Source organism: Zychaea mexicana, assembly GCF_025766255.1.
Source record: "Zychaea mexicana strain RSA 1403 chromosome Unknown BDB00scaffold_90, whole genome shotgun sequence".
Lineage (NCBI taxonomy): Eukaryota > Fungi > Mucoromycota > Mucoromycetes > Mucorales > Lichtheimiaceae > Zychaea > Zychaea mexicana.
Window position 1 is genome coordinate 30,052 of NW_026516753.1, and position 26,029 is coordinate 56,080.

General features: G+C 43.7%; 7 protein-coding genes across 7 annotated transcripts; 2 read left to right on the forward strand and 5 right to left on the reverse strand.

Annotated features, from left to right (window-relative positions):
- Positions 1–203: 203 nt before the first annotated feature.
- Positions 204–1,872, reverse strand: BDB00DRAFT_770842 (kinase-like domain-containing protein; the record flags this gene model as incomplete). Its single annotated transcript, XM_053119918.1, has 5 exons — positions 204–611; positions 772–905; positions 1,005–1,089; positions 1,484–1,567; positions 1,744–1,872. Coding segments are annotated over 5 exons (840 nt in total), but the record flags the coding sequence as incomplete, so codon positions are not given.
- Positions 1,873–2,902: 1,030 nt separating this feature from the next.
- BDB00DRAFT_770854 (uncharacterized protein) lies at positions 2,903–3,977 on the reverse strand (the record flags this gene model as incomplete). Its single annotated transcript, XM_053119919.1, has 3 exons — positions 2,903–3,135; positions 3,265–3,504; positions 3,620–3,977. 3 exons carry the CDS (start codon positions 3,975–3,977, stop codon positions 2,903–2,905), a joined length of 831 nt encoding a protein of 276 aa, XP_052975550.1.
- Positions 3,978–6,082: 2,105 nt separating this feature from the next.
- Positions 6,083–8,435, reverse strand: BDB00DRAFT_843725 (pyridoxal phosphate-dependent transferase). The gene is made up of 6 exons (XM_053124975.1): positions 8,128–8,435; positions 7,955–8,052; positions 7,453–7,856; positions 6,556–7,367; positions 6,439–6,481; positions 6,083–6,351 (listed from the first exon to the last, which is right to left on the reverse strand). The coding sequence occupies exons 1-6, from the start codon at positions 8,225–8,227 to the stop codon at positions 6,261–6,263; spliced, it is 1,548 nt and encodes a 515-aa protein (XP_052975551.1). The 5' UTR covers positions 8,228–8,435; the 3' UTR covers positions 6,083–6,260.
- Positions 8,436–8,940: 505 nt separating this feature from the next.
- On the reverse strand, positions 8,941–10,631 carry BDB00DRAFT_629441 (uncharacterized protein). Its single transcript, XM_053118089.1, has 6 exons — positions 10,504–10,631; positions 10,312–10,398; positions 10,179–10,237; positions 10,063–10,090; positions 9,933–9,960; positions 8,941–9,855 (listed from the first exon to the last, which is right to left on the reverse strand). Exons 1-6 carry the CDS (start codon positions 10,550–10,552, stop codon positions 9,174–9,176), a joined length of 933 nt encoding a protein of 310 aa, XP_052975552.1. The 5' UTR covers positions 10,553–10,631; the 3' UTR covers positions 8,941–9,173.
- Positions 10,632–12,212: 1,581 nt separating this feature from the next.
- BDB00DRAFT_876487 (uncharacterized protein) lies at positions 12,213–12,946 on the forward strand (the record flags this gene model as incomplete). Its single annotated transcript, XM_053127487.1, has 4 exons — positions 12,213–12,390; positions 12,471–12,598; positions 12,695–12,788; positions 12,891–12,946. The coding sequence occupies 4 exons, from the start codon at positions 12,213–12,215 to the stop codon at positions 12,944–12,946; spliced, it is 456 nt and encodes a 151-aa protein (XP_052975553.1).
- Positions 12,947–14,449: 1,503 nt separating this feature from the next.
- On the forward strand, positions 14,450–15,369 carry BDB00DRAFT_843733 (DASH complex subunit Duo1-domain-containing protein). The gene is made up of 2 exons (XM_053124976.1): positions 14,450–14,728; positions 14,826–15,369. The coding sequence occupies exons 1-2, from the start codon at positions 14,477–14,479 to the stop codon at positions 15,195–15,197; spliced, it is 624 nt and encodes a 207-aa protein (XP_052975554.1). The 5' UTR covers positions 14,450–14,476; the 3' UTR covers positions 15,198–15,369.
- A 1,180-nt stretch (positions 15,370–16,549) lies between these two features.
- Positions 16,550–25,956, reverse strand: BDB00DRAFT_843739 (uncharacterized protein). Its single transcript, XM_053124977.1, has 17 exons — positions 25,573–25,956; positions 24,738–25,476; positions 24,401–24,619; positions 24,230–24,316; positions 23,858–24,110; positions 23,432–23,760; positions 23,313–23,363; positions 23,188–23,212; positions 21,148–23,075; positions 20,486–21,064; positions 19,292–20,387; positions 19,073–19,207; positions 18,815–19,010; positions 18,513–18,734; positions 17,354–18,431; positions 17,117–17,256; positions 16,550–17,043 (listed from the first exon to the last, which is right to left on the reverse strand). The coding sequence occupies exons 1-17, from the start codon at positions 25,872–25,874 to the stop codon at positions 16,968–16,970; spliced, it is 7,455 nt and encodes a 2,484-aa protein (XP_052975555.1). The 5' UTR covers positions 25,875–25,956; the 3' UTR covers positions 16,550–16,967.
- Between the last annotated feature and the right edge of the window lie 73 nt (positions 25,957–26,029).

The window sequence follows — 26,029 nt, forward strand, 5'->3', positions numbered from 1 at the left end:
GCTGGAGGATGATCGTCGTCGAACAGAGGTCCCGTGGGTTGCACTGTACCACCCTCCCTTTTCTGCTGCTGCTGCTGCTGCTGCGGTGATGCTGTTGCAAGAGCAGTGGTTCGTTGCTGGTGATGGATGGGTAAATCAGATTGTTGTATGGCCTGTACTTCAAGATCCTTTGCGTTCTTTCCGAACAAATCGCGATGAGGCCTTAACCAATTGTGTTCCATAATGATCTGCATAGTACATCGCTTGGCGGGATCCGGCACGAGCATCTTTTGCAGCAGATCCCTTGCGTCGTCGCTGACATAGTCGGGAAATGCAAGCTGTGTGTTCAGAATATACTTGTACAGCAGGTTGATATTGTCGCCCTCCGGGTTGGCGGGATCGTCGTCGAAGGGCAGGTAGCCACACAGCATGGCGTACAGAATCACACCGCAGGACCAGATATCGACGGCGGAGCCTACGTACATTCCCTCGCTGACGACGAGTTCGGGAGCTGCATAGCAGGGCGAGCCACATGATGTGGCCATCAAGTCGTTTTTGGCAGAAGTGAATTGGTTTGCAAATCCAAAGTCAGTGATGATAATGTTACGATCTCGGTCGAGCAGTAGGTTTTCCTAACAACAACAATGATTTCGAATTGAGCGTTCTTTTTCTATTTTTTATGATTATTGCATGGCGTACATGGGGGAGGTTCTTTTGTCCCAGAACATAGTCATAGCGATAACGAAATAATGGAAATTAGAAAATAAGCTGGGAAGGGTGCAAGATACATACCAATTTTAAGTCTCGATGGACAATGTGCTTTTGATGCATGTAATGCACACCACTGATCAGCTGTGCAAATAGTCGACACGCATCGCGTTCCTTCAGGTATCGATGGGCAAGGATGTACTCAAACAGCTCGCCGCCTTTTGTGGGTTGCCAAAGAGTTAATAACGGGAATACGGGGGGGAGGCTCCGTAAACTTTTGCTATAGTCACTATGTGTTTTACATTTAAATGTTTTACCTGAAGCGCATTGCAAGATAATCCCAATGTATTTCTCTGTCTCGATCACGTCATAGAGTTTGACGATGTAGGGGTGGCAAACCGTCTAGTTTTAAACCATAGCGTGAGCAAGAAATAAACATATTAATGGTTAAAAGGATAGGGGGACTGCCGTTGGAGGGTGCGGAGGAGGGAGGATGTCTGCGTTGTATGTACGAAATAGGACGAGAGATCTGCTACATCCTCTTCTTCTTCTTCTTCTTCTTCTTCTTTTCTGGTGGATGTTGCTTCAATATGACGGTGGAATGATAAAAGATGATGTGGAAAGAAACAACATCTATTCCCCATATATACGAGCCTGCTGAAATAGATTGATCTTCGTCTCCTACTTTGGCAGATGTTTCCCCCCTCCCCTGCCCTCCCGACTAGGTTGCTCGTCCCCACATAATAGTAGTAGTAGTAGTACATCTGAACGGATGAATGAACGCTTGATACTTTACTCTTAGAACAGATATTTCGCGTTCGACTTTGGTCATTCTAGACGACGAGTCAATGTGGTCTTTTTTAATCAGTTTGATGGCGACCTATAGAAATATACAATAGGGAACACATATAAATACACTAACAAAAAAACAGGACAACACATGCATCTCCTTCCAAATCCGCGCTTGGCAATTCTTTTTATTATCCATCGTCGTTCTCTATGCTGGTTACAAAACGGAGAGATCTCGTATATATATGAAAATAAGGGATTATTTACCTCTCGCCCGGATTCTATTTGAATGCCTAATTTGACTTTGCCAAACTCACCCTCACCGAGAGTGTGTAACAGCAGATACGGACCAAAGACGGTGGGCTTCCGACCAGCAGGTGGATGGTAGTGATACATGTGATAATAGTTCTGCCACCACGGCATGTTCTCTGCAGAAGAAGAAGACGATGACGACGACGACGATGTGATCGATTGCTGTTGCTGCTGCTCGTGTTGTCGCTGTACCGACCGTTGTAGTTCTGTAGGAGCCGTCACCGAGTATGACCGAGACGGTGGTGGGCCTACATTGGGCGAGAACACACTCGGAGTCTGAATAGCCGGAGCAGGCGGCGACTGGCTACTACTACTACTGCCGTCGACGGCTGCTGTGGCGTTTGAAGAGGAAACCACCATCGTCATGATGGAAGATGAGTGTTTGGTGAAATGAGAAAAGTGAAAGAGGGTGGAGAGAGAAGGAAAAAGTTGAAAGAGAAAGAGAAAAAGAGAAAATGTGCACAGCAAGCACGAACGAAGAGCTGAAAAAGGCGGTCCAAAAACGTGACAGGGAGGACAAGCTTTTTTGCTGAGAGAAGAGAGAAGAGAGAAGAGAGAAGAGAGAAGAGAGAGAGAGAGAGAGAGAGAGAGAGAGAGAGAGAGAGGAAAGGGGTGGGGGAGGAGGTGTAGAAAGAAGAAGAAGAGAGGGGAGGATTGGGGGATGGTTGAACAGAAACACTTGGGGGATGGAGAAGGTGTGTCTCGTTTGGTGCAAAGCAAAGCAGGAGACTGTTAGAAGCTGGCAGTGGTAGTAGTAGTACTAGTACTTAGCAGCGATTAAGGAGTAGAAGACATAGAACAGAGCCAAATCCGTAACACGAACCGGTCGGCTCTCGCTGCTTCAACGCCACAGAAGCCTTTGCGTTCACAGGCTACATGTTACACAAGGCAAACGCAGCGAGCAGATCAGCATGACCTTCCTTCCTTCCTTCCTTCTAAGTATTACTGCGCTATGTACTAGCCCATTATGTCCAATTAACGCAATGCTTGATGGAGAATATGCGGGTATTATTATTAATGCAAAAAAAAAAAACTAGAAAAAGGAAAATAAAAATGTACAATAATGCTTCTTTTTTTATCATTACTACTACTACTACTACTACTACTACTACTACTACACCCACACCGTTTCTTCCTCGTCCGACATGTCCATGTGCTCCACCTCGATCGTCTCGTACTCTATGTCATGGTGGTGCTCGTATCCATAGTGCTCGTCCTCGTCACCATCATCATCATCATCATTATCCCTGTATGCACCAGCCGATGCAAGGTCCTGCGGATAATAGCAATTGCGCAGCGGGCTGTGTGGTTTTGGGAAAAACGCAATTATCTCCTTCCAACTCGATACTCGTGTTACATTGGACGGCAGCGGCGCATGATGCTGCTGCTGCTGTCGCTGCTGCTGCTGCTGGTAGCTGTGGTGGTACAACTGCCGCGACATGGACGTCAACGTGTGTCCACCCACCTTTTTGATACTGCCTTTGCTACCACTACTACTAATGCTTGTATGGTTCCACCGGTACTGGCCCTTGCGATCGTATAACAGCACTTCAATATCCTCCAATCCAGCACAATCCACAGCATGATCCAAATTGTCATCAATCAACACATCCACTCCAATCTCTTGACAAATGGCCGACTTTGGTTTGGATACATATTCCAGTTGTTCCGCATCGGACAATCCGAGATTGCAAAAATAGATGCTTTCAAAGATGCCTAATATCCCCCCGGTTATTGCTGTTAGATCAATGTTGCCACACGTGCAGCCCCAGTAACTGGTCCCCCTTCGACTGCTCTAGTAAGTGTCAGCAAAAAAAAATCTGTCAATTACCTGGATAATGCTTATCAACAAACTTTTTGGTTTCTTCAGCGATAAACTGTTGTCGCGAAGTAATAATAACCAACGTGAATTTCCGTTTTTTCAGCATTTTCAAAGCTTCCAACGCAAAATCGTGTATTGGTTGAATTTGTTCAAAGTGGCTGCTTTCGTAGAATTCGCGCACCTTGGCATGTGTGTCTTGAACGGATCCGCCCCATACCTTGTGGAAATCGTAAGTGTTGAAATCAGCCAACGTATAACTTGTGTTGTACACTTGGTTGTGCCAAAGCACCATGGCCTCCAACGTGTGTGCTAGCGTTTGATCCAAATCGACAGCAACGGTCTTGCGCTGTAGCTTTCTAAAGATCATGGGCATATTGACGTATGTATGTTTTATATGATGTGATGGATATGTTGTTGTTGTTGTTGTTCGTTTCTTGCTTAATTCTTGTGATTGATGGGAGGAGTGGTTGTCGTACGCAATGATCAAGATCAGTGCAAGTGTGCTTGGAGGAGGATATGTAAGAGTGGATAGAAAATAAAAAAAGAGAAAGAAAGAGAGGAGGGGGGTTGATTTAAATAATGGATGATGATAATGATGATGATGATATTAAATTGAGAGAATTATGCGTCAAAGCGCGCAGCGAAAACTATGCAATAGTAAGGGGTGTGGAAGAGGAGGGATGGAGGAGAGCAAAAAGTCAAAGAAGTAGGAGCTTCCGACAAGGAGCCTGGGAGTGAGGAAGAAGAAGTAGAAGAAGAAAGAAGAGAGGATGGCTAACTTGAAGGCTCAAGGTCAGCTATAGAAAAAAATAAAAATATCTTTTTACCAGCAACCTTTTTAGCGGCGTTTTCCTTTCAGGAACGAAGCCATTGGGATGGCATCGTTTCTCTTGCTGAGTTTCTTTACATCCTGTCGAGCTCGAGTATTTTCTTTTTGTAAAGGTAAGCAGCACATGGTCACCTTGCCTATTGTTCCACCACAGAAGCACAGTCTCGTCGATCAATGCATAAGGTTCTGAGCTATGCCTATTTACTCGCCCTCCACACATTGTTCTCGTCGCCGTCATCATCGCTATGGTATCTTTGTATTCACACACACTTTCCACCCCAACTACCGTCATCATTAAAGCGGAATTACTGAAACATAGCACACGGACGAACGATTTTCCATACCGACAACAAAGCCATCTTTCTTCCGAACTTTTAAAAGGTCAGTGGTTGATGATGATGTGGGAGGCTGCTACTGCGTGCGTGTGCAATACTCGAAATGAAACGCTGTTACGCAGAAAGTTTGTTTGCGTTACCTCAACATCACATGGTAGTGGGTGCCGAAATGAAAAAAAGAGACTGCAGAATCTATAACTGATTATTACTGCGCATTTATCATGCAAACTGGAGATCTTTTTACTATGACTGTAAACAATGAAGCATCAACAACTTCTTCTCGGCAACGAAGAGAAAAGTTTACTACCGGTTATTGTTCGTACGAACGAATCAATGCATTTTTTAAAGTTGAGCAGATATGCTAAAAGTCCGGTAGTTGACGACACTATAAAGTACAGAAGTATGTAATACGAAAATTATGCGTGTTTTGTTGATCGCTTACGATAACATACCACGCGTACACGCTAGATCTTCGTTTTTCCCACTCACTACTGTTCCGATTTCCATGAATCTACTAAAAACGGAGTCGCATCATAAACTACACTTATAGTTCTGTGCTTCGCATACTTTCCGTGCATTAAAGTAGCTTTTGAGGGTGTTCAGGTAGTTTCAGGAAAATGGGGATACTGTAGACTAGCTTCGACTACATTTTGTATATTCGTCGTCGTTGAATCTTTACTCGTAATTCAAAATATTCGCTTAGTAGCTTGTCAAATCCTATGATCCCTTCCTTGTTGTGTACAGGAAGAATTGCGTGTGCTGTACCCTGACATCGAGCTTCGACGTAGTCTTCAAGTGATGGTATACAGCCTCCTGACATCCTTTTTGTTTCACTGTCGTCCTTACCAGGAATACGATACACACGGAAAAGGTGTTTATCACAGGTCGCGGGGCTATTGAGCCCATAGATTTCATAGTCTCATTCACATGGCGTTAATAGATGTGCCACAACAGTATGCTTTTCGTTAATTGCAACTGCTTTCCATAAGGTGCTCTATATATTAGATAGGAACTACGTTTAGTTACACTCTTCGAAAACTACTGCAGTTATTACGCTTGTTTCTCTATCGACCTCCATCAATGTTATGCTCTAGCAGTCTTCCTTCCCATGTTTTTTTTTCAGCTGCATGACTCGCGGGAAGCGCATCCTTTCACTTTATATACAAGGATGTGTTTGAATGTCGCTAAGCTTTGTTTGCTGTTGCCGAATTGAACGGAGCCTCCGAGCATAGAGAGAGAGAGAGAGAGTTGGTAAAACATTCAAGAATTCAAATAGGTAGTTATAAATGAACCAAATAGTTATCAGATGTCTTTCTGAAAATGCTTTTAGTTTACAAAGAACAAGTAGGGATTAGTACAAAAATAGAATGAGAAAAGGACAGAAAAGAGATATGAATATGCTATATATGTGAGATGTCAAAAAATTGTACAGTTATTGTAGAATCGCCACACGTTTTCTTGGAGAGAGAGAGAGGAGAGAAACTAACTAATCTCTATACTTTTCCATGAAACCCGAGTGGAATTTTTCAATGTTGGAACAGAAATCGTCAAACAGATGTTCCTCCGGGAGGAAGGTGCTAAAAGATACAAATTTATATGGTATTAGTTTTCATTACTTTTTTCTCCTTTTCGACCAAACGTTCCAGCGCACCCTCTCATTTTACCTTCGGAAATGCCAGGTGTAGGGTTCTTGACCAAATCCAGAGCCTAGATCACATTGGATATGTAAGTTCACAAAGCTATCCCCTTTCTACTGACAAACCATCGATTAAGATACTTACCAGGAATCACACACACGCCAGTAGCCTCGAGAAGTTGAAGGGCGTAGAAAGCATCAGGACTAACATTTGCAATCTTAGCAGCATCAATGGCCTTCTTGGGGAGTCGGACACGCGGGAACAGGTACATGGCACCCTCAGCATCGTTGCAGGTGACGTTCTCTAAGCCATTGAAACAAGTAGATAGCTTGGTTGCACGACGACGAAGCGACTCGTAAATACCGTTCACTTCCTTGTTGTAGTTTTCAAAAGAGGCGTCACCTTCGACTGGAGGGTTGGTCATCAAATCCGTCATGATCTGGCCGTGCACGTTGGGACACAAAGAGATGGATGCGATCTTGTACAGCTGTTCCAAGACCTTTTCGTCGATATTGACGCACTCCAGATAGCCACCACGACGACCGCACTCGCCAATCATACCCTTGGAGGTGGAATGGAAGGAAAACAGTTCAACGTCATTATACTTGTCTCCCATCGATCGCAGAACCTTCTTGAAGCTGTGGAATGGGCGTTCCTTGGGCATGTATACGTTGGTTTGGTACACTTCGTCAGCAAGCAAGACAACGTTTTCCTTTTGACAGAAATCGATAATTTCACGCATGTTCTCTTCCGAAAGGCATTGCCCAGTGGGGTTGCCTGGATTGATGATAACCAAAGCACGGACATCCACACCCTTGGCACGCGAGCCGTCCACTGACTTTTTCAAATCTTCGACGCTCAAACCCCAGTTTTGCTCCTCCTTCAAATAATATGGCACAGGCGTGGCATTCACTAAAGACAAGGTGGCAGAGTACAATGGGTATTGTGGAATGGGACTACACAGTAGTAGAGAACAATGACACGTTAGCTTTCTTATGAGTCGATTGGAAGATGCTGCTTCCTATGAACAATAGCACTCACATCATAATACCGCTCTTTTCATTTTCGGTCAGCATCTGCAACACGGTCTGAACACCAGCTGATGCGCCCTGAGTAAGGTAAATATGTTCCGGGTTGGCAGAGAAACCATCACGACGTTCAAGGAACTTTGCAACATTTTCACGGATATGGGGCAGACCTTGAGAGTGAGAGTAAGCACCGACGCTGCCAAGATGCTTCAATAAAAGTTCGGCACGGTCGATGGCGTCTTGTGGATAAAGTTTCAGTAAGGTTTCCCGGTTCTCCGGCTTCAGCAGATCCGGATTGTCACACAAAGAGGCGACCTGGCGGAAATACGTGATCGGCTTCTGTGCAAGTTGTTGAGGGTTGCCGATATTGCAAAAGACAACGCGATCAAAGCCAAGTTGTTTGTCCGTTTGCAATTGCTTATGGAATAGTTTCATGTCAGCATTCAGCATTCAGTGCCACCATTGTTGTTGGTTGTTTGTAGAAGAGCCACCACTGGCGGTGTGTTGCAACTTACCTTGTTTAAAGCCTCAGCGCGAATGGGCAAAGCACCGCGCACAGCATACTCGGCATTGCGGATCTGTGGGTTCATTGTGGCAGTGGTCAACACTTTGCCTGTGAATGACAGGACGCCTTAGTTTGAAAGTAGTTTATAAGAGTAGAAAGCTAAAAAAAAACGTGTATACACACCTTTGCCAACAGTCGATGCAGGTCGCGCAACAAGATAAAGGCTTGGTTGACGTTGAGCTGCTTTCAAAGCAGGCGAGACACGGCAAAAAGTACGCAACATCTTCTTACAGTGGATAATGTCAGTAATGATAGAGAGCTACGGATTTGATTGTTTTAATTTAATACCTGTGCTGTTGTTATCAAATGGGAAAGAGAAGAGTGGGGTAAAAAAGAGAGAGAGAGAGAGAGATGTAGAAAAGTTTTCATATTGCTCCTTATCTTCACGTTTTGACACATCCAGAAAGTCCGAAATGACTCAAATAAGCTCAGGCACTCAACAAAAATACCCAACATGGCGGCCGTGATCTAAAAGAAGTATGTCTGTGTGTGTGTGTGCGCCAACCCTTACTTCCGCAAAATTATACCTCCACGCTCCCTGCATCATCCTTGTCTACAGAAGCTATCCCAAGCTTCATGTACATCTCAGTTGCCTTGCAGTATCGCTCCATTATGCCTTAACTTTCTGAAGTTATGTAGGGTGCTTGATCGCCATTGGTTCACATTGCATAACATCTTGCCTTTTATGGCAATCATCCGATGAGACTCTGTTCCCTTAGCATTCTTTTGTAAAGATGCATATTGTAGAAGAGTGGGCCTTTAGAGACACGGCAGGAACGTTTTGAGCACATGTTGCGGGAAACTTGTATAAGTTGATGTGTCGATAATATTTAGGATTGGTAATAATTGATAGGTGTCTGCAGAATCATTGTTGTTACTGCTGCTATTTGCAAAGTGAAAAATTTAAGCACACACTTGGTAGTGGTAGTAACAATGGTAGAACCGCATTATATCTGGAGTTGTTAGCATAATATCCAATTTATGCCGAAATAAACCCTACATATAACGCGATATAGTTGTTCCGTGGTCTTAGCTTGTAGATATCCTATAACTATAAATATTATTCCCGACCGGAGAGAAATATAGCTGCAAAAGATAATTATTTGACAACGACGAAAACAGATTGAAACGAGCGAGACCTTGTGTTTTACTATATGGGTCTAACATAACTATTCATTTGCGATGGGCTTGACTTGGCGTAGACCAAATGCTTTGGATATAAATGATTCTCGGATAAACACGGGAAGGTAATAGAATAATAGAAATATAGAGGAATCCGTTCCGTAGGTTACATAGCGAGGAGGATATCGTTTCAATAACTTACTCGTAGCATATGTTGCAAACACAGCCGTTGACATGCAGCGTGGATCTTGTGATATATTCGCTCTAGCATAAATATACTTGACAACGGATTGGTATAAGGAGCCTATAGAGAAGACAACAGACATTAGAGTAGTAAGCATTATAGTATCTGTCTTGGCCCTCCTTGCTTTCAATTTCAATTTTTGTGTAAGCATACCTTTTGGTACACTAATCGTGGTCGTGGCGTTTTTTGCAAAGTTTGATGTGATTGCACCAGGGACAACCACTGTAACTTGAATACCAAAAGGGGCCAGCTCCATACGTAGCGTATCCGACAATGAATGCACCGCTGCTTTTGACATGCCGTAGATACCATCCCAAGGAGTGGAAACATAGCCAAGAACCGAGCCAACATTGGCAATCTTGCCTGATCCTCGTCTGGCCATATGCTTGGCTACCGCGCGACACATGGCAAGCAAACCAAACACGTTGACCTCAAAGCATCTACGTGCATCGTCTATGTCGGTGTCCAATAATGCACCCACGGCACTATCTCATGCTTTAAATCAAATCGTTTCTTTCAAAGTCTTCCATCTTATTATTCTTCGCATAAGAGAAAGTCTTACGGTGCGCCTGCATTGTTGATCAAGATATCTGTCGCAAAAAAGAAAAAGAATAAAAGATGCCACTATGAATGACCTTAGCTCCCCTTAAAGACTCGTCACCATTATCCTCGGAAATCAAAAAGGTACTTACCAATATGTCCCGCGTCCTCAATTACTTTCTAAATTGTTACCGTATGTATATCCGTCGGACGCGTGAGAACAAACTTATCACTCAAAGCAAAGACAAAGCTTGAGAACGAATTTTACCTCAACAGCTGATTCGATCGATGCAGCATCAGTTACATCCAGCACCAACTTTTCACACCCTGAATGATTCTCTCATTGTGAGATTAAAAGATCGAACGACGCTGGTGCTGCTTTACGCTTTGCTGTATTGTACCTTGTAGTGCGTTCATGCTCTCGATTCGCCTCGCAGTTGCATATACCCTGCAATCTCGTTTTAGAAATTCTTGGCAAAGCGTATAACCTAAAGTTCAGAATAACAAGAAATTAGCTAGACATATGGATCCATCGGAACCAAACAACGACAATCTGCTTTTTCAAGATTTTGTTTTATATGACTGTTGCATACCGATACCGCCTTCAGTACAACCAGTTACCAAAACAACAGGCTGTGTCATGGCGAAAAACTGTAGCTATGGGAAAGCGGTTTGCAATGATGCAAGTTCCCGTACTGGTGGCTGCATAATTGTACTGCTGATAGCGAATTTAGCTTGGGTAGATGTGATACGAGAGTTGCCTTAGCTGGCCACAAGGCATGTAAAATTTCAGGAGGTATTTGTTTCCTTTACAGAAGTTATCTTGTATAATTGTGTAGCAATAGCACTCTACGGTGTGCTGTGGCATCTGTGATATTGGCCTGGACGTGCGATGGGTGTACAGGTGAGGATGTTGATGAGTTAAATCGTCGAGGTATTTATTACTGCTTCTGTGTAGTGCCATTATAAGTTCGTTTTTCGCTCCCTGCTACGTTTATGATTCAATCTGCGCACACCGCACGCAATGGTTATTGCAAACCTGTTCTTTCATTGTAACACAAAAAAAGTCCATCATCATCCATCTTGTTTCTAATAACCGATAAGGTTTCTCGAAAAAAATATTAGCCCTAAAGTTGCTGCTATTAACAGTGGTGGCAGGGTCATCGGGTATGATGCAGCTGCAGCACTATTATCTCGCAGAATAAAGGTCGACATCAGTTCATATTTTTGACAAGGAAGGAAATGCTGCTGTATCAAGAGCTTCACGGAAAATGAGATCAATTGACCTACACTGATGAGCATCCTTCATCGAAACTCATTTGTTCGTCTTATTGCGAGTTTCGTATGTATGTAGAGCCGTCGTAAAAGTGTCAATTTTATTTCTCACAAACGTAACAAAGTACAGACAGTGTTCGACGTGGGCGGAAAAGGAGTTTTGAGACATCGATGCACATAGCACATACACACAGCCGTACTAATCTCAACAACTCAGCACAAGTCCCTCCACCCAGTCATTGCGCACTGCACGATCAATTTCAAGGTTAGCTGTGTAATAATAAACTTCAGAGGAACAATACGTTTATACCGCTCAACTGTAGGATGGCGCTGCCATTATGCAGGGGCAACATGCAAATGTATATCCTGCACAAACCATGGGCTCTAATGCAACTATGTGCGGGAATTTTCAAACAGCTACCTTCTAGTGAGTTTATGTCCCTTACCTATACATGGTATAAACGTTTTGATTGCGATATGTTTAGAGCGGTGCGTATCACTCTCTTCTTAATCCTAAGGTTACAAGAGCAGTAATGTTGATTGGCGAGCAGGGCTATACGTAAACCTGTCAGGTGCTACAAAAAGTATTTAATTGAATGATTGTTTTAGTTATGGAAGACTGGATTGACCAACGCCATAGGCGTAGGGCCGCTTCCTTGAGGTACGGAATTTTACATGATTGGTAGTGTTACAGAGAGAGGTAGTGGGACAATATAAAAAACCCTTTGTTGAATAAAAAAACCGGAGAAATGATTAAGTTGTTCGCAAGATGAGCAGGAGAGAGCGATATGATGTATACTAGATGCAAAGATTTATGTACCCCCTTGCTTGGGCTTCTACAATATTGCATGACGGAAGGGTACAAGTTGTTAAATGCAATGAGTATCTGGTTTTTTGTACTTTCTTGCTTCTTCTGCTGCGAACTGGCATACAGTGTGAGATAGAACCTTCAAGTAAGCTAAAGGTAGCAAAATGGTACTATGCAGTGACAGCTAAGCAAAGTAACAGAGTACACGTTACCAAGGTCATGAAAGCAATTGCCAATCCGCACATCAAGCGTTTTCTCAAGTACGGGCCCTCAAAAAAATCGTTCATCAATGACGATCCACGATGTTTCCATTCGACGTTGAAGAATACCGTCATCCTTCCTATAATAGCACTAGCGTCTATGATACCCGGTTTCGCAATGAGCGATTATTACCCAAGTAGGGTGTACTCTTTTTTTAAGCTTTAAAGGAATCTAAAAAGGTGATGGGACTAATAACAGCGATATAAGTTATGTTAGATATTGGCAACGATTTACATGCCTCTATCATATCAACGAAGTTGGGGGCCGCCTTGTTTATTTTGTTCATGGGCATTGGGCCATTGTTCTGGGGAACCGTGTCAGAATCGTATCTAAGCCGGCGATTCGTACTAATTATCTCACTCTTTGTATTCGCTGTTGCATCTATTGGATGTGCGATAGCCAGAAACATATGGTGCTTAGTTCTACTTCGATGTATTCAGGCGTTCAGAGCATCGCCAACGTACGTGATTGCGGGCTGCATCATTACGGATATTTACCCTCTTGAACAGCGCGGTAAAGCAGGCCCACCCATAGGTATTGGGAATGATTATTGGTCCTAACATTGGTAAGCTCATATAATGAAACTAGCTTGAAGCGGTCGATCAGTAGCAGCAAAAATAACCATTTTATTCGTAGGACCCGTAATTGGCGGTTTTTTGGTCACAGATTGGAACTGGCGTGCAGTGTTTTAGTTATGTGCTGCTATCGGAGGTGCATTTTCGGTCATCGTTTCATTCTTTGTACCAGAGACTTAACCCTCACGATAATCCTAAAACTGGCAACGTGGAACCGACTATCATACAAGACAAAACATATATATCACGCTCTGCTATTGCGGATGACTCGATTGAAATCAGTAAGAACAGTATCAGTGACAGCGGGTCTAGCATAACGGCCAGTAAAATGCCAAAAACTAAGACAGACACGAAAATGAAGCAACATAAAAATCGAAATACGTTTAACCCGATACGACCGCTACTACTGATCCGTAATCCTAACATCTTTCTATGCTCATTGGCAAATGGATTTGCATACGCATCTACGTTCGTAGCAGTGGCAGCTATACCCACTTTATTCAATGAGAAGTATGGATTGAATGCGTGGCAAATAGGTTCGTACATGCAAAGCACTATCGAACTTTTATTACTGAGAATGAATACAATACATACTAAAATTGTCCAACTTTCTGCCACAGGTGTCTCCAATTTGTACCCGGGAATTGGCAGTATTATAGGTGCTGTGATGCAAGTATGCCTATCACATCGCCTACTATTGCGTTCTAGAGCCAAGCGCGGCGGCGAGACCAAAATATAAGACCGTTTGACATTCAATATCTGGCCATGTTGCTTGATCGTTATGCCTCTTGGTCTGCTCCTTTTTGGATGCGGTATAGAAAACAACATGCCATATTGGACGGGACTTCTCGGTTATGGGATACATATGTTCGGCTTAAATCAAGTAACTTTATCGGTAACCGGTTATTTTCTGGATATCGCACCTGGCCAGCAATCTTCATCAGTATTGGCAGCAGCAAACTGTATGATTATGATTATATCATGCGACTTATGATTGGGACAGAGCCCATGATTCAATCGGTTGGAATTCGATATGTCACCGTGTTTCTTACTTTTCTCAGTTGCTTTTCAGTCGCTGGCCTGCTACTAATATGCAAGGTCTATGGACGAGAAATGTATTGCCGCTTTGGGCTCGAGGAACGGATTATGGGACCGGAAGAGAGATAAAGCTAAATGTATCATATCCATGAACAGAACATGCCTTACTTTAGCACTTTGGTGACTTACCCACTTTCAGGTGCTATACAGCGAGCAGCAACAGTAATAGATACTGCGGTACGTTCTAATTAAAAAAGTCAACTATAGACCAAACAGCAACATCAGTAGCCATATTATATAAACAGTAAACTTGTCCAATAGAATGTTTGCACTCAAGTCTAGCACATGACGTAGGGTGGAATCCATTATGCGTTACAGTATCTCTTGTACACTCTGAAAATGTTGGCGTCAAGCATACTGGTGCTCATATATGTAAACTCGTTGGCAACGGATACACCTCCACCTATAGCCTCACTGAGCAGTGTAAGGCAGAAAGATAGACTGTGATAAAATTTATGCGGTGTACCAAACAAGGTAATAGAGTAGCGTTTTCCTGTGTCACACGGTCACACACGCGTTTTTCATCACCATTACCCTTCACAATATAAAATGAGTAATGAAGATTTACCACCAACAACACCACGACCGCCTCGTGAAAGCTTATTACCATCATCACAACGTTGGGTCACCAATTTGTACAGCAGTAACAGCACGTCTGATCCTGAACCACCGATCGATAATCCCTCAATTCCAAACGAAGTGAACGCACAACTCAGGAAGGATTATGAACAGTTACAAAAATTGAATCAAATAGCACAAGCATTAACTGAAAAGCTCGAACAAACTCGCGGTAATTTTGAGGTATTTAGAAGCTTCTTGAAAACACAGCATCGATACTTGCAGTGATGATGAAAGAATGGTAGAATCTTGGTACTAAATGAGCGTGAACTGTATATAGGCCTTCGAGGCCACGGTAGATCAAACAGATCATTTGCTCGATCTATGGACAAACCTACTCTCACAGTCAGAGCGTACAAAACAACGACTCGAGGATCCACAATACCAAGGTTCGCATAATAGTACCACTAACACAACGCACACGCATTCATCGACCTCCTCTTTGCCACCGGGATTACAACAGTTACAACAGCTGCATCTTCACCACAGCCATCCACAACAGCAACAACAAAACCTAAAACGTACTACAACAACAGCAATGAGACGACATACCCTTGCACCTTCCTCTTCTATACAGCCACCATCTCAACATAATCCTCCATCTAAAAGATTACGGCGTTCAACACTTGTACGCAATCCCAAACGACATTGATTTAATATAAATAGCACGAGACTAATAAAACAACAACAATGTACATACGTATATGAGATATTTGCAATGGAGAGAGACAGTAGCGACGCAGTACAGCGGTTAGACCTTTTTGCATCAATGGTTTGAGATCAATGAAGAAAATAGTAAATCATGATATTTACTGGTAAGTGCGATGATAGGCATGATTTGGGTCACATCCGTTACACACACACACTCTCTCTCTATCTCACTTTTCTATCTTCTTGGTTGCTCCAATTCTGTGACGGCATTGTACTGTGCGAGAAGATGCTTAATCATAAAAAATATAAAGTTGCCAGCAGAAAGGTTTTTTTTGAGTGCATTAGTCTGAGGCTATGGCGCGTGTGAGGCGTTCTAAAAGGTGTTGGTGAACGGGATGGCGCCTCTTGAGCTTTAGCTGGTTCTTTAAATTAATATCAACGCTAACGTCGACGCTGCGGTAGCAGAAGCTGTTGTTGCTGTCGTCGTGGACGTCGTTGTGATGAAGATCGAGGTTGAAACGGCTGCTCTTGCTAATGCTCCTGTTCATGTTGCTGTTGTTGCTGAACTAGTTGGGGGATGGGCGGAGGGTTGACTGGCGGTATATACATAGGAACGATCACATTGTACCCAATGTTGTCAACGTACCATGTCGAGTATTACGCCATTCCGCAAAAGACGGTCCCATAACCAAGCCGGCCTCTTTGTTCGAACACTCGAGCATCTGCCTCTGCTTGCCCCAAAGGCATAGCACCAGTTGTATTCTATGATAGGGACGGAAATTAGGAAGAGGTTGAATACCAACTCAATCTTAACGCCTTAGTCGTCGTCTCTTCGGTTTGAGACGAAATGAAAAAAAAATCATGACCAGTCTATTGGAATTGCTTTCATTTGGTATGAGAAGTGCTCGTGGTGCTTCATCTTCAGACTGTTTAAGGCGATGTCGTCAAATGCGTCCTTGAATATGTGCCACATAATACATGTACAGCGCTTGTACGGAAAATGTTTGGTGACGATTCGCAGCCTCAAGATTATGTATCTTCTAGCCTATTTGCTAATCAACTGAGTGGATGTAAACGTAACGTCCTATTTGAACTTCAAATAAAAAGCCGAAAAATAAGTGGACGCTATCGGAACCCATGACTCTTACAACATAGGTAATGGTCAAATCGCTGGTGAAATAATTCAAAAGAGAGTATGTGTGAGAATAAGAGTGATTTTATCATGTAACCTATGCAATGGTATTTATTTAAAGCTGAACTGACGTAATACATATCGGTTGCTTTTACTGTAGTCATGAATATTTGAATGTATCATGGTTTTGCTGTATATCATAACAGCTTTCAAGTAGTGGCCGGGAGTGTTATATACGCAATTTGTATACATTTGTATCTTAATTGAACTTCATATTCTGGCTCTGATGACTTGGTGCCCAGTAAAAAGCATTAATACATTACTATAGTTGTAGACCGTCATCAAAAAAATTAAAGAGCAAAAGTCTTCCCGGTAGTGTATCTGATATTAAAAGTAACATCAGACTTAAGTGTACCGAAATTGTTTGCATAAATCGTACGTAACAAGAGCGAAAAATACACGGGATCAAGAGGGAGAGAAATCGTAGCATATGAATAACACGCATATCTATAATACAGTCTTGGATTAAATAGCACATCGTTGAGCGAAGTGCTCATGGAAAGTTCGAGGGGTCCTCCAAGTTGATAATATGTTATATGTAGGATTTACATGAAAATTGATTTGTAAAGAAACAACAAACTAATTTTGTATATCTGTACAATATCGACGAATCACTTCTATGAGTAATGTCTGATTCAGAGGTTTGGTAAGATATCTACATCCGTATAAGTTAGTATTTGTAACAACTACATGTGTGATATCAGGCTGCTTATCTCGTATATGCTTACCCATCCATACCCGCCCTTATTGCATTGTCACATGCGCTTTTTTGAATATCAGCTGTAAGTGCGAGAATTGTTAGACGTGTATCTCCTTTCCTACTAGCCTCTATCTTTCGTATTTTTTTAGCTGCTTCCACTCCATCGCACTATACAAATTACATCATTGGGTATGGTTAGATTTGGAAACTTCTCTACAGCCCAATATAAAAATCAAAGAAAAACGAAAAAAAAGGGATAACGAACGGTTGGCATATGGTGATCAAATAGAGCCATTGTGTAATAGTCCGCTGAATGGTTGCACCACGCTTCCACTGCTTTCACTCCATTACCGACGCTCTCAACAGTAAAGCCAAACTTTTCGAGTTGTCTTCGTATCAGCTTTTGGGCAACAAAGTTATCTTCAGCCACCAGTATCCGTTGATCCTTGAACATAGCCAGCTCTTCGGGTGTAAAGCCTTGGTTGGTATATGGACTTGAAAAGGATGGCTTGATCTCGTGAGGTTCGTTATGTGCAATCGGGGTTGGTGGTGCAGTAGTATCAAGCGGATGGCTCAATTGTTGCTGATGGTACTCCTTAGGATGTTGCTTTTTGCTGTCGCCCATATCATCACCACTGATGCTTTCGTGAATATGTCGAGCTAATGCAGTGGGTATCCGTGAAGTCAATGTCTGTGACATTGGTGTTGATTCAGCAGCAGTAAACGCTGTTGCTGCAGGGGCTTCAAGTCCTAGGACCTGGAGCAAAGTGTGGAAAAGTTTGGCTCGACGGATAGGCTTGGTAATTCGTGTGATGCGTGTACTTTCATTTTTGATGAATTTGTTACTGGCGAGTTGATGGCGTATACTCTCCATGGCTGGCGCATAAATAACAATAATTTGGAGATTGCGAAGGTCTGGATCCTGCTCGGTAGCATCGAGTAGACAGCGTAAGGTTTCATGAGGTGGTGCGTCGATGAGAATGCAGTTGTACGGCTCGCCTTGTTGAGCACTAGCACGCGCACATTCAATTACGTGCTGTACTGAAGGAACGCATGTCGTTGTGACGGTAGATGGCAGTAAGGAGCGTATCATGGCACCTTGACGAGGAGATGTGCTAAGGAGGAGTCTGGGCTGACCCAATAATTTAGCAAGTCGATCAATTTCGCGGCTTCGACGATCCGAGTCTATTCCAGGTTCTACAGCTGACGACGATTTCATGACCCGAACTCTAAAATAGAATGTGGATCCAGTATTGATATCTGATTCTACCCACACGTCGCCTCCCATCAAACGAACGAGTTCAAGGCAGATTGAGAGGCCAAGTCCGGTGCCGCCAAAGTTACTGCAGTATACAATATGTAACATATGATTAGTCTCCTACTATATTCCACGTTTTCAATGTAAATGGTACTTCTGAACTTACCGTGTGGTCGAGCCATCGACCTGACTAAAAGGCACAAATAGACTCTTGGTTTGTTCTTTTGTCATTCCGATACCAGTATCTTGTACAGAGAATCTAAGCATTATCTCATCCTCGTTTAAAGGTGGGCTGAGTTGATCCGTCTCCTTTTCCACGCTACAGCGTACAACCACTTCGCCCTGCATCGTAAACTTGATGGCATTACCGATCAAGTTCATAAGTATTCTAGTATCACATAATGTTATAAATAGCACTTAGCAACAGAATTACTCCAATCCAGTGCTCTTGCTTTAACATAAACTTACTGGCCAATTCGATTGCCGTCCGCATAAATCATAAGAGGGACATCCGGATCCGTGAAACAAGTCAGCTCCAAGTTTTTGTTGGAAGCCAATGTAATAAGCAATTCAACGCGATCCTCGATTAGATCCTCCACATAAAACAATCCATGATGCAACTTGACTTTATGTGCTTCAAGTTTGCTAAAGTCAAGTAAATCATCTAGCAACAGAGAATATGTTAACTTCTTTCCATAATCACACAGCTCATAATAATTTTCCTACCTATTATTTGCAGTAGCATCTCACAGCTCTGCTTGGCAATAAACACAAATTCTTTTTGCTCGGGGTCCAATCGAGTGTCGCTTAGTAACTCGATCATGCCATAGAAACCAGAAAAAGGCGTTCGCAGTTCGTGCGCTAAAACAAATTACAAAGGCATACATGATGTCAGTAATGTATTATGTACTCTTCAAGACACAGTAATTATAAGCGTTTACTTACACATGTTTGCAAGAAAATTAGACTTAAGCTCTGCAGCTTTCAACGCTTGTTCGCGACTTGATCGCGCTTCTTCCAGGGCTTCTCGCTGCTTTGCTATCATCCGTGTATTCGCCATAGTTGCCTTTTGGACAGACTTGAACAACAGTGCATTTGTGATGGATATACCAATTTGATGACACAGGATATGAAGTACAGTGACGTGTTTGTGTGTAAACGTGTTGAGATTCGCCTGTAGGTACAGGACACCAACCAAGGTGTTTTTGTGGATACACGGCATACATATGACGGATTTGGGACCTGATCTTGCGAACCATGTGCCGGTCGCAAACCGCGTGTCCTCCATGATATTTGGGATAAATAGGATTGTTTGTGTATGAATTACGTAATGTACAACGAGCGTTGAGATCAGATCTTCTCCGTCCTTGCCGTCGTCAGTCAAAAGTTTGGGCGGGTCAAATGTTTCACAGCCCGTTAAACGACTCGAGTGAGCCGCTATGCCAAAGCTGCCCTCTTTGATAATAATCGCACCTGACTCTGCTGCCGAATTTGTCATAATGATCTGCATCATTTTCTTTAACAGTTCGTCAAATGAGTTCATTTCATTCGATATCACTTGGGAGCTCTTGATAATGGATGTCAGGTCGACGATATCGAGTGATAGGATGGCCGTTTCGGATGTACACGACGTGGCTTCCTCTTCGCCATACAACTCGCGGATAGATGGTTCTGGCATAATATCTTCCCAAATAATACCTTGCTCCATCGCAGGTACAACGTCATTGGGTAACTCGTCAGCTGTTTGCGTGGATGCATCAACTGGTTTGCCTATGATGGTTTGCTTATCTAGAATGCTGCTGTGCTTCTCCGACAAATGGCGGGCCGTTCCCCACGCATCCCATGCATTATATATTTCGAGTGATTGTTGAAGCATCGGCAGGGCAAGCATTTTCATGTTGCTGCGTATATAGTGCTCGGCCGTGAGCTGATATGCAAGCGCAAGGAATGGATGCCATTGACCCTGAGTGCCCAACTCAATGGCATCGTTGTACAAATTGGGCGTAGACCACGAGCCGTCAAGTGTTGACAGTTCGGCTTCCTATAAAACACGAATGCAGAATATATTAAATGTTTGTAAACAATATGGCATGTTTGTGCTTCATGACAAACAAGCTCAAAACACAAAGTGGAACTTACCACGAGCTTGTAATACATTCGATAATTGATCTCGGATTGCGTAGCCCATTCATCGAGTGTCTGTTGGTTCCTTTCAACTTGAGCACGGTAGTTTTCCCGAGTAGCATCATCCAGGTTTGTATCGCGGATGCAGGCAATCATGGCAATGCTGTGATAGAATATAGCAATGCCGATATGACGATGTTCTGGATGGTTTAAGGACGTTTCAAAGAGATGGAAGCCTAGCCGAGCTGCTTCACAATGACGATCAAAATGTACCAGTGTTATGATATTCAAGCTCCAATGCCAGTGGAAGGGGCTGCTTGGATTGAGAGCTCTGCTGCGTCTACTCTCCGTAAAACCGTTTTCGTCTTGATTCGGATCGTCGAGTGTCGTACCTGAGTCCGTGGATGTCTTGCCCTGAAGTGCCAGCACAGAGCGCCATAAGGATACGTTCAAGTTGAATATTGTGTCTTTCTTCATGTCGTCCTCTTCGTACTCCTCAATCATGTCACTCAGATATGTTTGCAGCTCGGACAAGTTGCAGCCAGTATAAAAGAGCGTCGTCGATATATGGAATAGCGCCATCGATGAAAATATCTATAGAGTTTCATCAAACGATTATAAACATCGAAACCCTGGGAACGTTCATGCATAGAGAAAATATCAACTGTAGGCATTACCTTATCCCCTCCAGCTACGGCATATTTGTAAGCTCGCTGAAAGTGTTTAATGCAATCCCGAAAATGGCAATTAGATGACCACTGTGCCAGCATACCATAGTGAACCACGATTGACTGGGCGATTTCTGGATTACCGGCATACTTTTCGCTAATTTGCAAGCCAAGTTCACCAAGCTGGGCACCAAACTTATACTCTTTCAAGCGCGCGGCTGTACAGCCCAGCCAGATAAAGCCGCTCCCACTGGTCACACCATATCCGTGCTCAAGTGACAATTCAACCAGTTTAATAGCAATTGTATCCACCAAAGTTGGGCTTAGCCAAATTGCACCTGTGCATGCTTCGTTCAACAGCGTCATAATTGCCAGTATTCGTCGGTCTCGACAACGCTCCATCGCAATTAGCCTATCAAAGCCAATCTCGAGGATGCGCTTCTTCACTTTGCTGTACAGCGGATACGCCTCGGCTGCGCACGTTTCATGGTCAGCAGGAAGGGCCATTGGCGAATGCAGTTGCGAGCGTATATCATCCATGCCCAACTCGCGTAACGCATCAATAATCGCTTCTATTCCACGATCGTTTTGTTGCAATTGAAAGTACATGCGCGCTTGTACGCGCCACGCCTGTGCACGTTCTACAGGTCGACCTTGCGTATGAGCCATGATCGTGTCCAAAAGCGCATTGGCTTCTTCACGCTTGTTGCTCCACCAATCCAGCTCCGCCATCCGCATGTGCAAGTCGAGTGTCTCTCGGTACGACACATCTGGCATGCTTTCTTCATCCCAAGGATTCAGAGCCAACAAAGACATTGCACATTCATAGTAGATCCGCGCGATCTGCAGCGCGCCGGAATTGAGTGCTTCTTCGCCTGCCTTGACAAGTATATGACGATACTTGGCCCTCGCGCGGAATCGTTTGATCAAATCAGCGCTTTTAACAAAATGATCGGCTGTCAAGAACACGTCTGAGCTGTCATTATCGATCATAAGCATTTGCCCGATCCGTAAATGCATCTTTTCGCGGTCCTTGTCGTCTACAAGCATTGATGAGGCTTGGCAGTACCGGTCGTGGCAGAACTGGTATTCATTGTTGCCTACTTTAGGCTGGATAATGCCTTCTTGCAAAGCAGTCTGCAGTCCGGCCATCGCTTGGCTATCCCGTAGCTTGTGGTCGTCATTAGCCGGTGGTGTATGATATGCGTCCGTTGGCGCGTGTTCCAGCGCATCCACAAAGTCTGCTGCATCACCGCTGACAATGCTGACATTGTCGCTAAGGTCACTGCATGAATCCTCTAGACTGGATACGAGGTCTGTGGCCATCATCAGCCATTTGATTTGTCGAAAATCGAAGACACTGCCAATGAGACTAGCCCACATTAGGAACGCTTGTGTGTGATGATCTAGATCTCTGAGATGGGAGACCAAGTAGCGGACGTCAAGTACCCCGTCTATCATGGAGCCGCCACCACCTGTACCACCGCCAATACTATCTTTATTACTACTGCTGCTACTACTGCTTGTTGCACTCTGTTGTTGCTGTTGCTGGGCGGGAGGGAACAGCATTTGGTTTGCATTGTCTAACCGAAACTTCCATTGCTTTTCGTCCCAGTCGAGCCAAATGTCACCCTTGCGTTTCATCATCAGCATCAATTGCTTGGCGTAGAATGGGTTCCCGTGCGTTCGTTGAAACACAATATCTGCTAACTGCTGCACGGCTTCGGGCGTTTGGTGTAGCGTCTGACTGACAAGTTGAAGGATGGCGTCTGCAGCAAGTGGGGTAAGCCTAATAGATGTCACTCGTGCGTCTGGGTTGTCCTCTGGGTCGATTTCTTCTTGGATGCAGTCGGGAATCTTATCACGACATGTAAGAACAATAAGCATTTTGATACGGGCGGAAATTAGGTTGGATATCAAATGGAGCGATGGTTCATCTAATGTTGTTAGTTTTCCTCACTGTGTTAGTATATAAAGTAACGACAGAAACAAGAGAGCAACGAAAAAAAAATCTATTGTAGAACACTCTAAACGATGAAAAGTATTCACCTGCTTCATGTAGATCATCTAGACACTATGATACAATAGACAACAAATTAAAGTGAAGAGTTAGCCATGTGGTTTATGTATATCAGCTGGTGGGATAGTCATCGAATGGAATACAAGCTACTCACCAGTGTGATCGTCTTTTTGCGCATTATGGTCTTGATCACATTTAGAAATACCTATCAATGAACCACATGCATGTAAGCACGTTTGCCGCTGAAAGTACCATAACAACTTTATCACTTACAGCATGGAATCTTGATTCGGTACTGATATTCGGTAGCATGTCATCGTAAATGGTATTCCGTCCATGGTCACTAAGGATGGGCTTCAATTCAGGCACCATATCTACCATCAAACGGACATTACTGAAATGGGGGCCGAGCCGTCTCTTTAAATCTTCATAGAAATCATGGATAACAGCCTCAGGCTCGGTTAAAAGCTGGCGCAAGATCGAGGATAAGCAACGCAAAAGGCCATTGTAGGGTCGTTTTTGATTGGAATCGAACTTTGATGAACCAAGGTAACCATATTGCCGTGCATAATTGTGGATTGAAGATACAAGAGTCGATTTTCCTTGTGATTTGCACAATCTTTAACATATCTGTCCGAAAAATTCTGGGAACTCTTACTTTTACTTTTCCCACATGAATCCCAAAAATTAAGCTCATACCTATGCCTCCTGGTCCGGTGATCACTACAACCTCACAAGCAGCTCTATCTGAGGGCGAAGCCATGCGTGTGGGAGAGCTATCTTCGTCATCTTCATCGTCATAGCGTTGCTGCTGTACATGGTTGTTATCATTTGCAGATCGGCGAGTTGCAGCGCGTAAAAGCTCAATTTCTTGATCTCTGCCATACATGCTGTTTGGAAACTGGAATACTGAATTGATGTCATGTAGGCCTAAAGGAAAAAAGACAAGAGACTGCTTTTCCGCGGCAAAACCAGATACAATACTGAGCATCTCGCCGTGTTCTTCTATTACACCGCCGTTTGGATGAAAATAAACCTCCTCCCACCGTACTATCAGTAGCCATGATTTACCTCACATCCTCCTCTCTTGAAACGTCGAAGACATTCGATTAGATCTTCCCGTACACCATATGCACTGTTGTATCGTTCATCCACAGCCTATCCCGAACAAACAACAGAAAATGAGAACAGTGTTATCAATCTTTTAACTATATGTCCAATGCAATGAAGATATATCTGTACCTTTCGCGTTAACTTATCAATGATAAGGCTGACAACAGGTGGAACGTCTGGCCGAATGGTGTGCACTAAGGGTACATTTTGGGACAAGGCTGCTTGGATGACGGACATCGGAGATCCATCAAAGGGTGGGGACCCAGTGAGTATTACAAAGAACATGATACCCAGTGAATACAGGTCGGTTCTATGATCTAGAACATTAGATGTCCGGCCCGTTTGTTCCTATTTTTCACATTTTTAACATTTTTTAGTAACAATGTGAGTCGAATAACCTTTCTGCGACCGAAAATACTCTGGTCTCTCTCACACTCTCATCATTCATACAGAAAGTGTAACTTACTGGGCTAACATAGGCCAGTGCGTTTTGAAATCCACGAGGGGAAGATCTCGTAAACGAAGCACTCAGTGGGTCCACAATGGTTGGATCATCCAAGAGGTCGTCATGCGCCGCCGCAGCCATCACTGCACGACGCCAGCCTGAGCTTGTTAGCAAAATATCCTCGAATGACTTTAGCCCTGCGCCAAAGTTCCAGATCTTCACTGTCATCGAACTATTCTTGTGCCAGTGAAATGCAGACGGTCTGAGCTCGCCATGGATGATTCCGTTAGCATGCAGCAGCTGTAAGCAAGAACAGCACTCGACAGCGAAGTTTAAAAACGTTTCAATATCGAGAAGTGGCGATGACGAAGAGCCATTATTACACTTGTCGCTGTTGTCGTCGATATTGCTTTCGCTGTGAGCTCCATCCGTCGTCGTCGTTGTTGCTTCTTCTTCACTTTCTGTTGACACTTCCTCCTTCAACTGCTTATTCATGTCGTCAGTTGTTGGCGAAGTCACCCATAGTCGGTAATGAGAAAAGTATCGTTGTTCGGCGTACGTCAAGTCTTCTGAGGCGCCCTTGTCGGCATAAATAAGGGCTGTAAGTCCGTCTTGAGGAAGCGATTGCAATTCAACCACCTGAGGAATGTACCGTTTGCCATCGGGTTGGGTATACAGTCGTCGAGCAATGTAGTATTCGCGTTCGAGTCGAATAGCGTATGGTGAAAGCTTTACAAGAACCGGGAGACCGTCACTTAGCCTTCATTATATAATATTTCAATAAGAGAAAGTAGACAAACGTGTTTTAGTAACAGCGGAAACGTATATAAGCAAAGTCTGCCTAGTTTGTACGAACCGTTTGCCAATGGCAATGGCCATGAGTCCGCCGGATCCTGGAAGCAATGTTGGCTTACCGAATGTATAGTTAGGTATCAAAATAGTGTAGGTATCATAGTTGACGTTAAAATTGGCCTGTGGTGGGGCACGCGAGAGGAGTCGCTCGAGCTGGGAAGTATGGCGTTTGTTACTGTAGTGCTTTGAGCCGCCACTGCTTGGTTTGTCCGACGACGATGGAGAAGGAGGAAAATGGTGGAACGTCTGTCGGTGCAGTAGATGATTATGATGATGATGATGATACGGCGGTGCTGAAGAAGACATGATAAATGGTGATCAAAATGAGATATGGTGGCTCGCCGGGATTGGCCGGGAGGTGGTACTGGTGGTGCGTAGAGGAAAGAGGAGCAGGAGAGAGAAATTGAGAAGAAGAACAAATAGACCCAAATGCAACTTTCATTATAATTATAGGTAGTGTG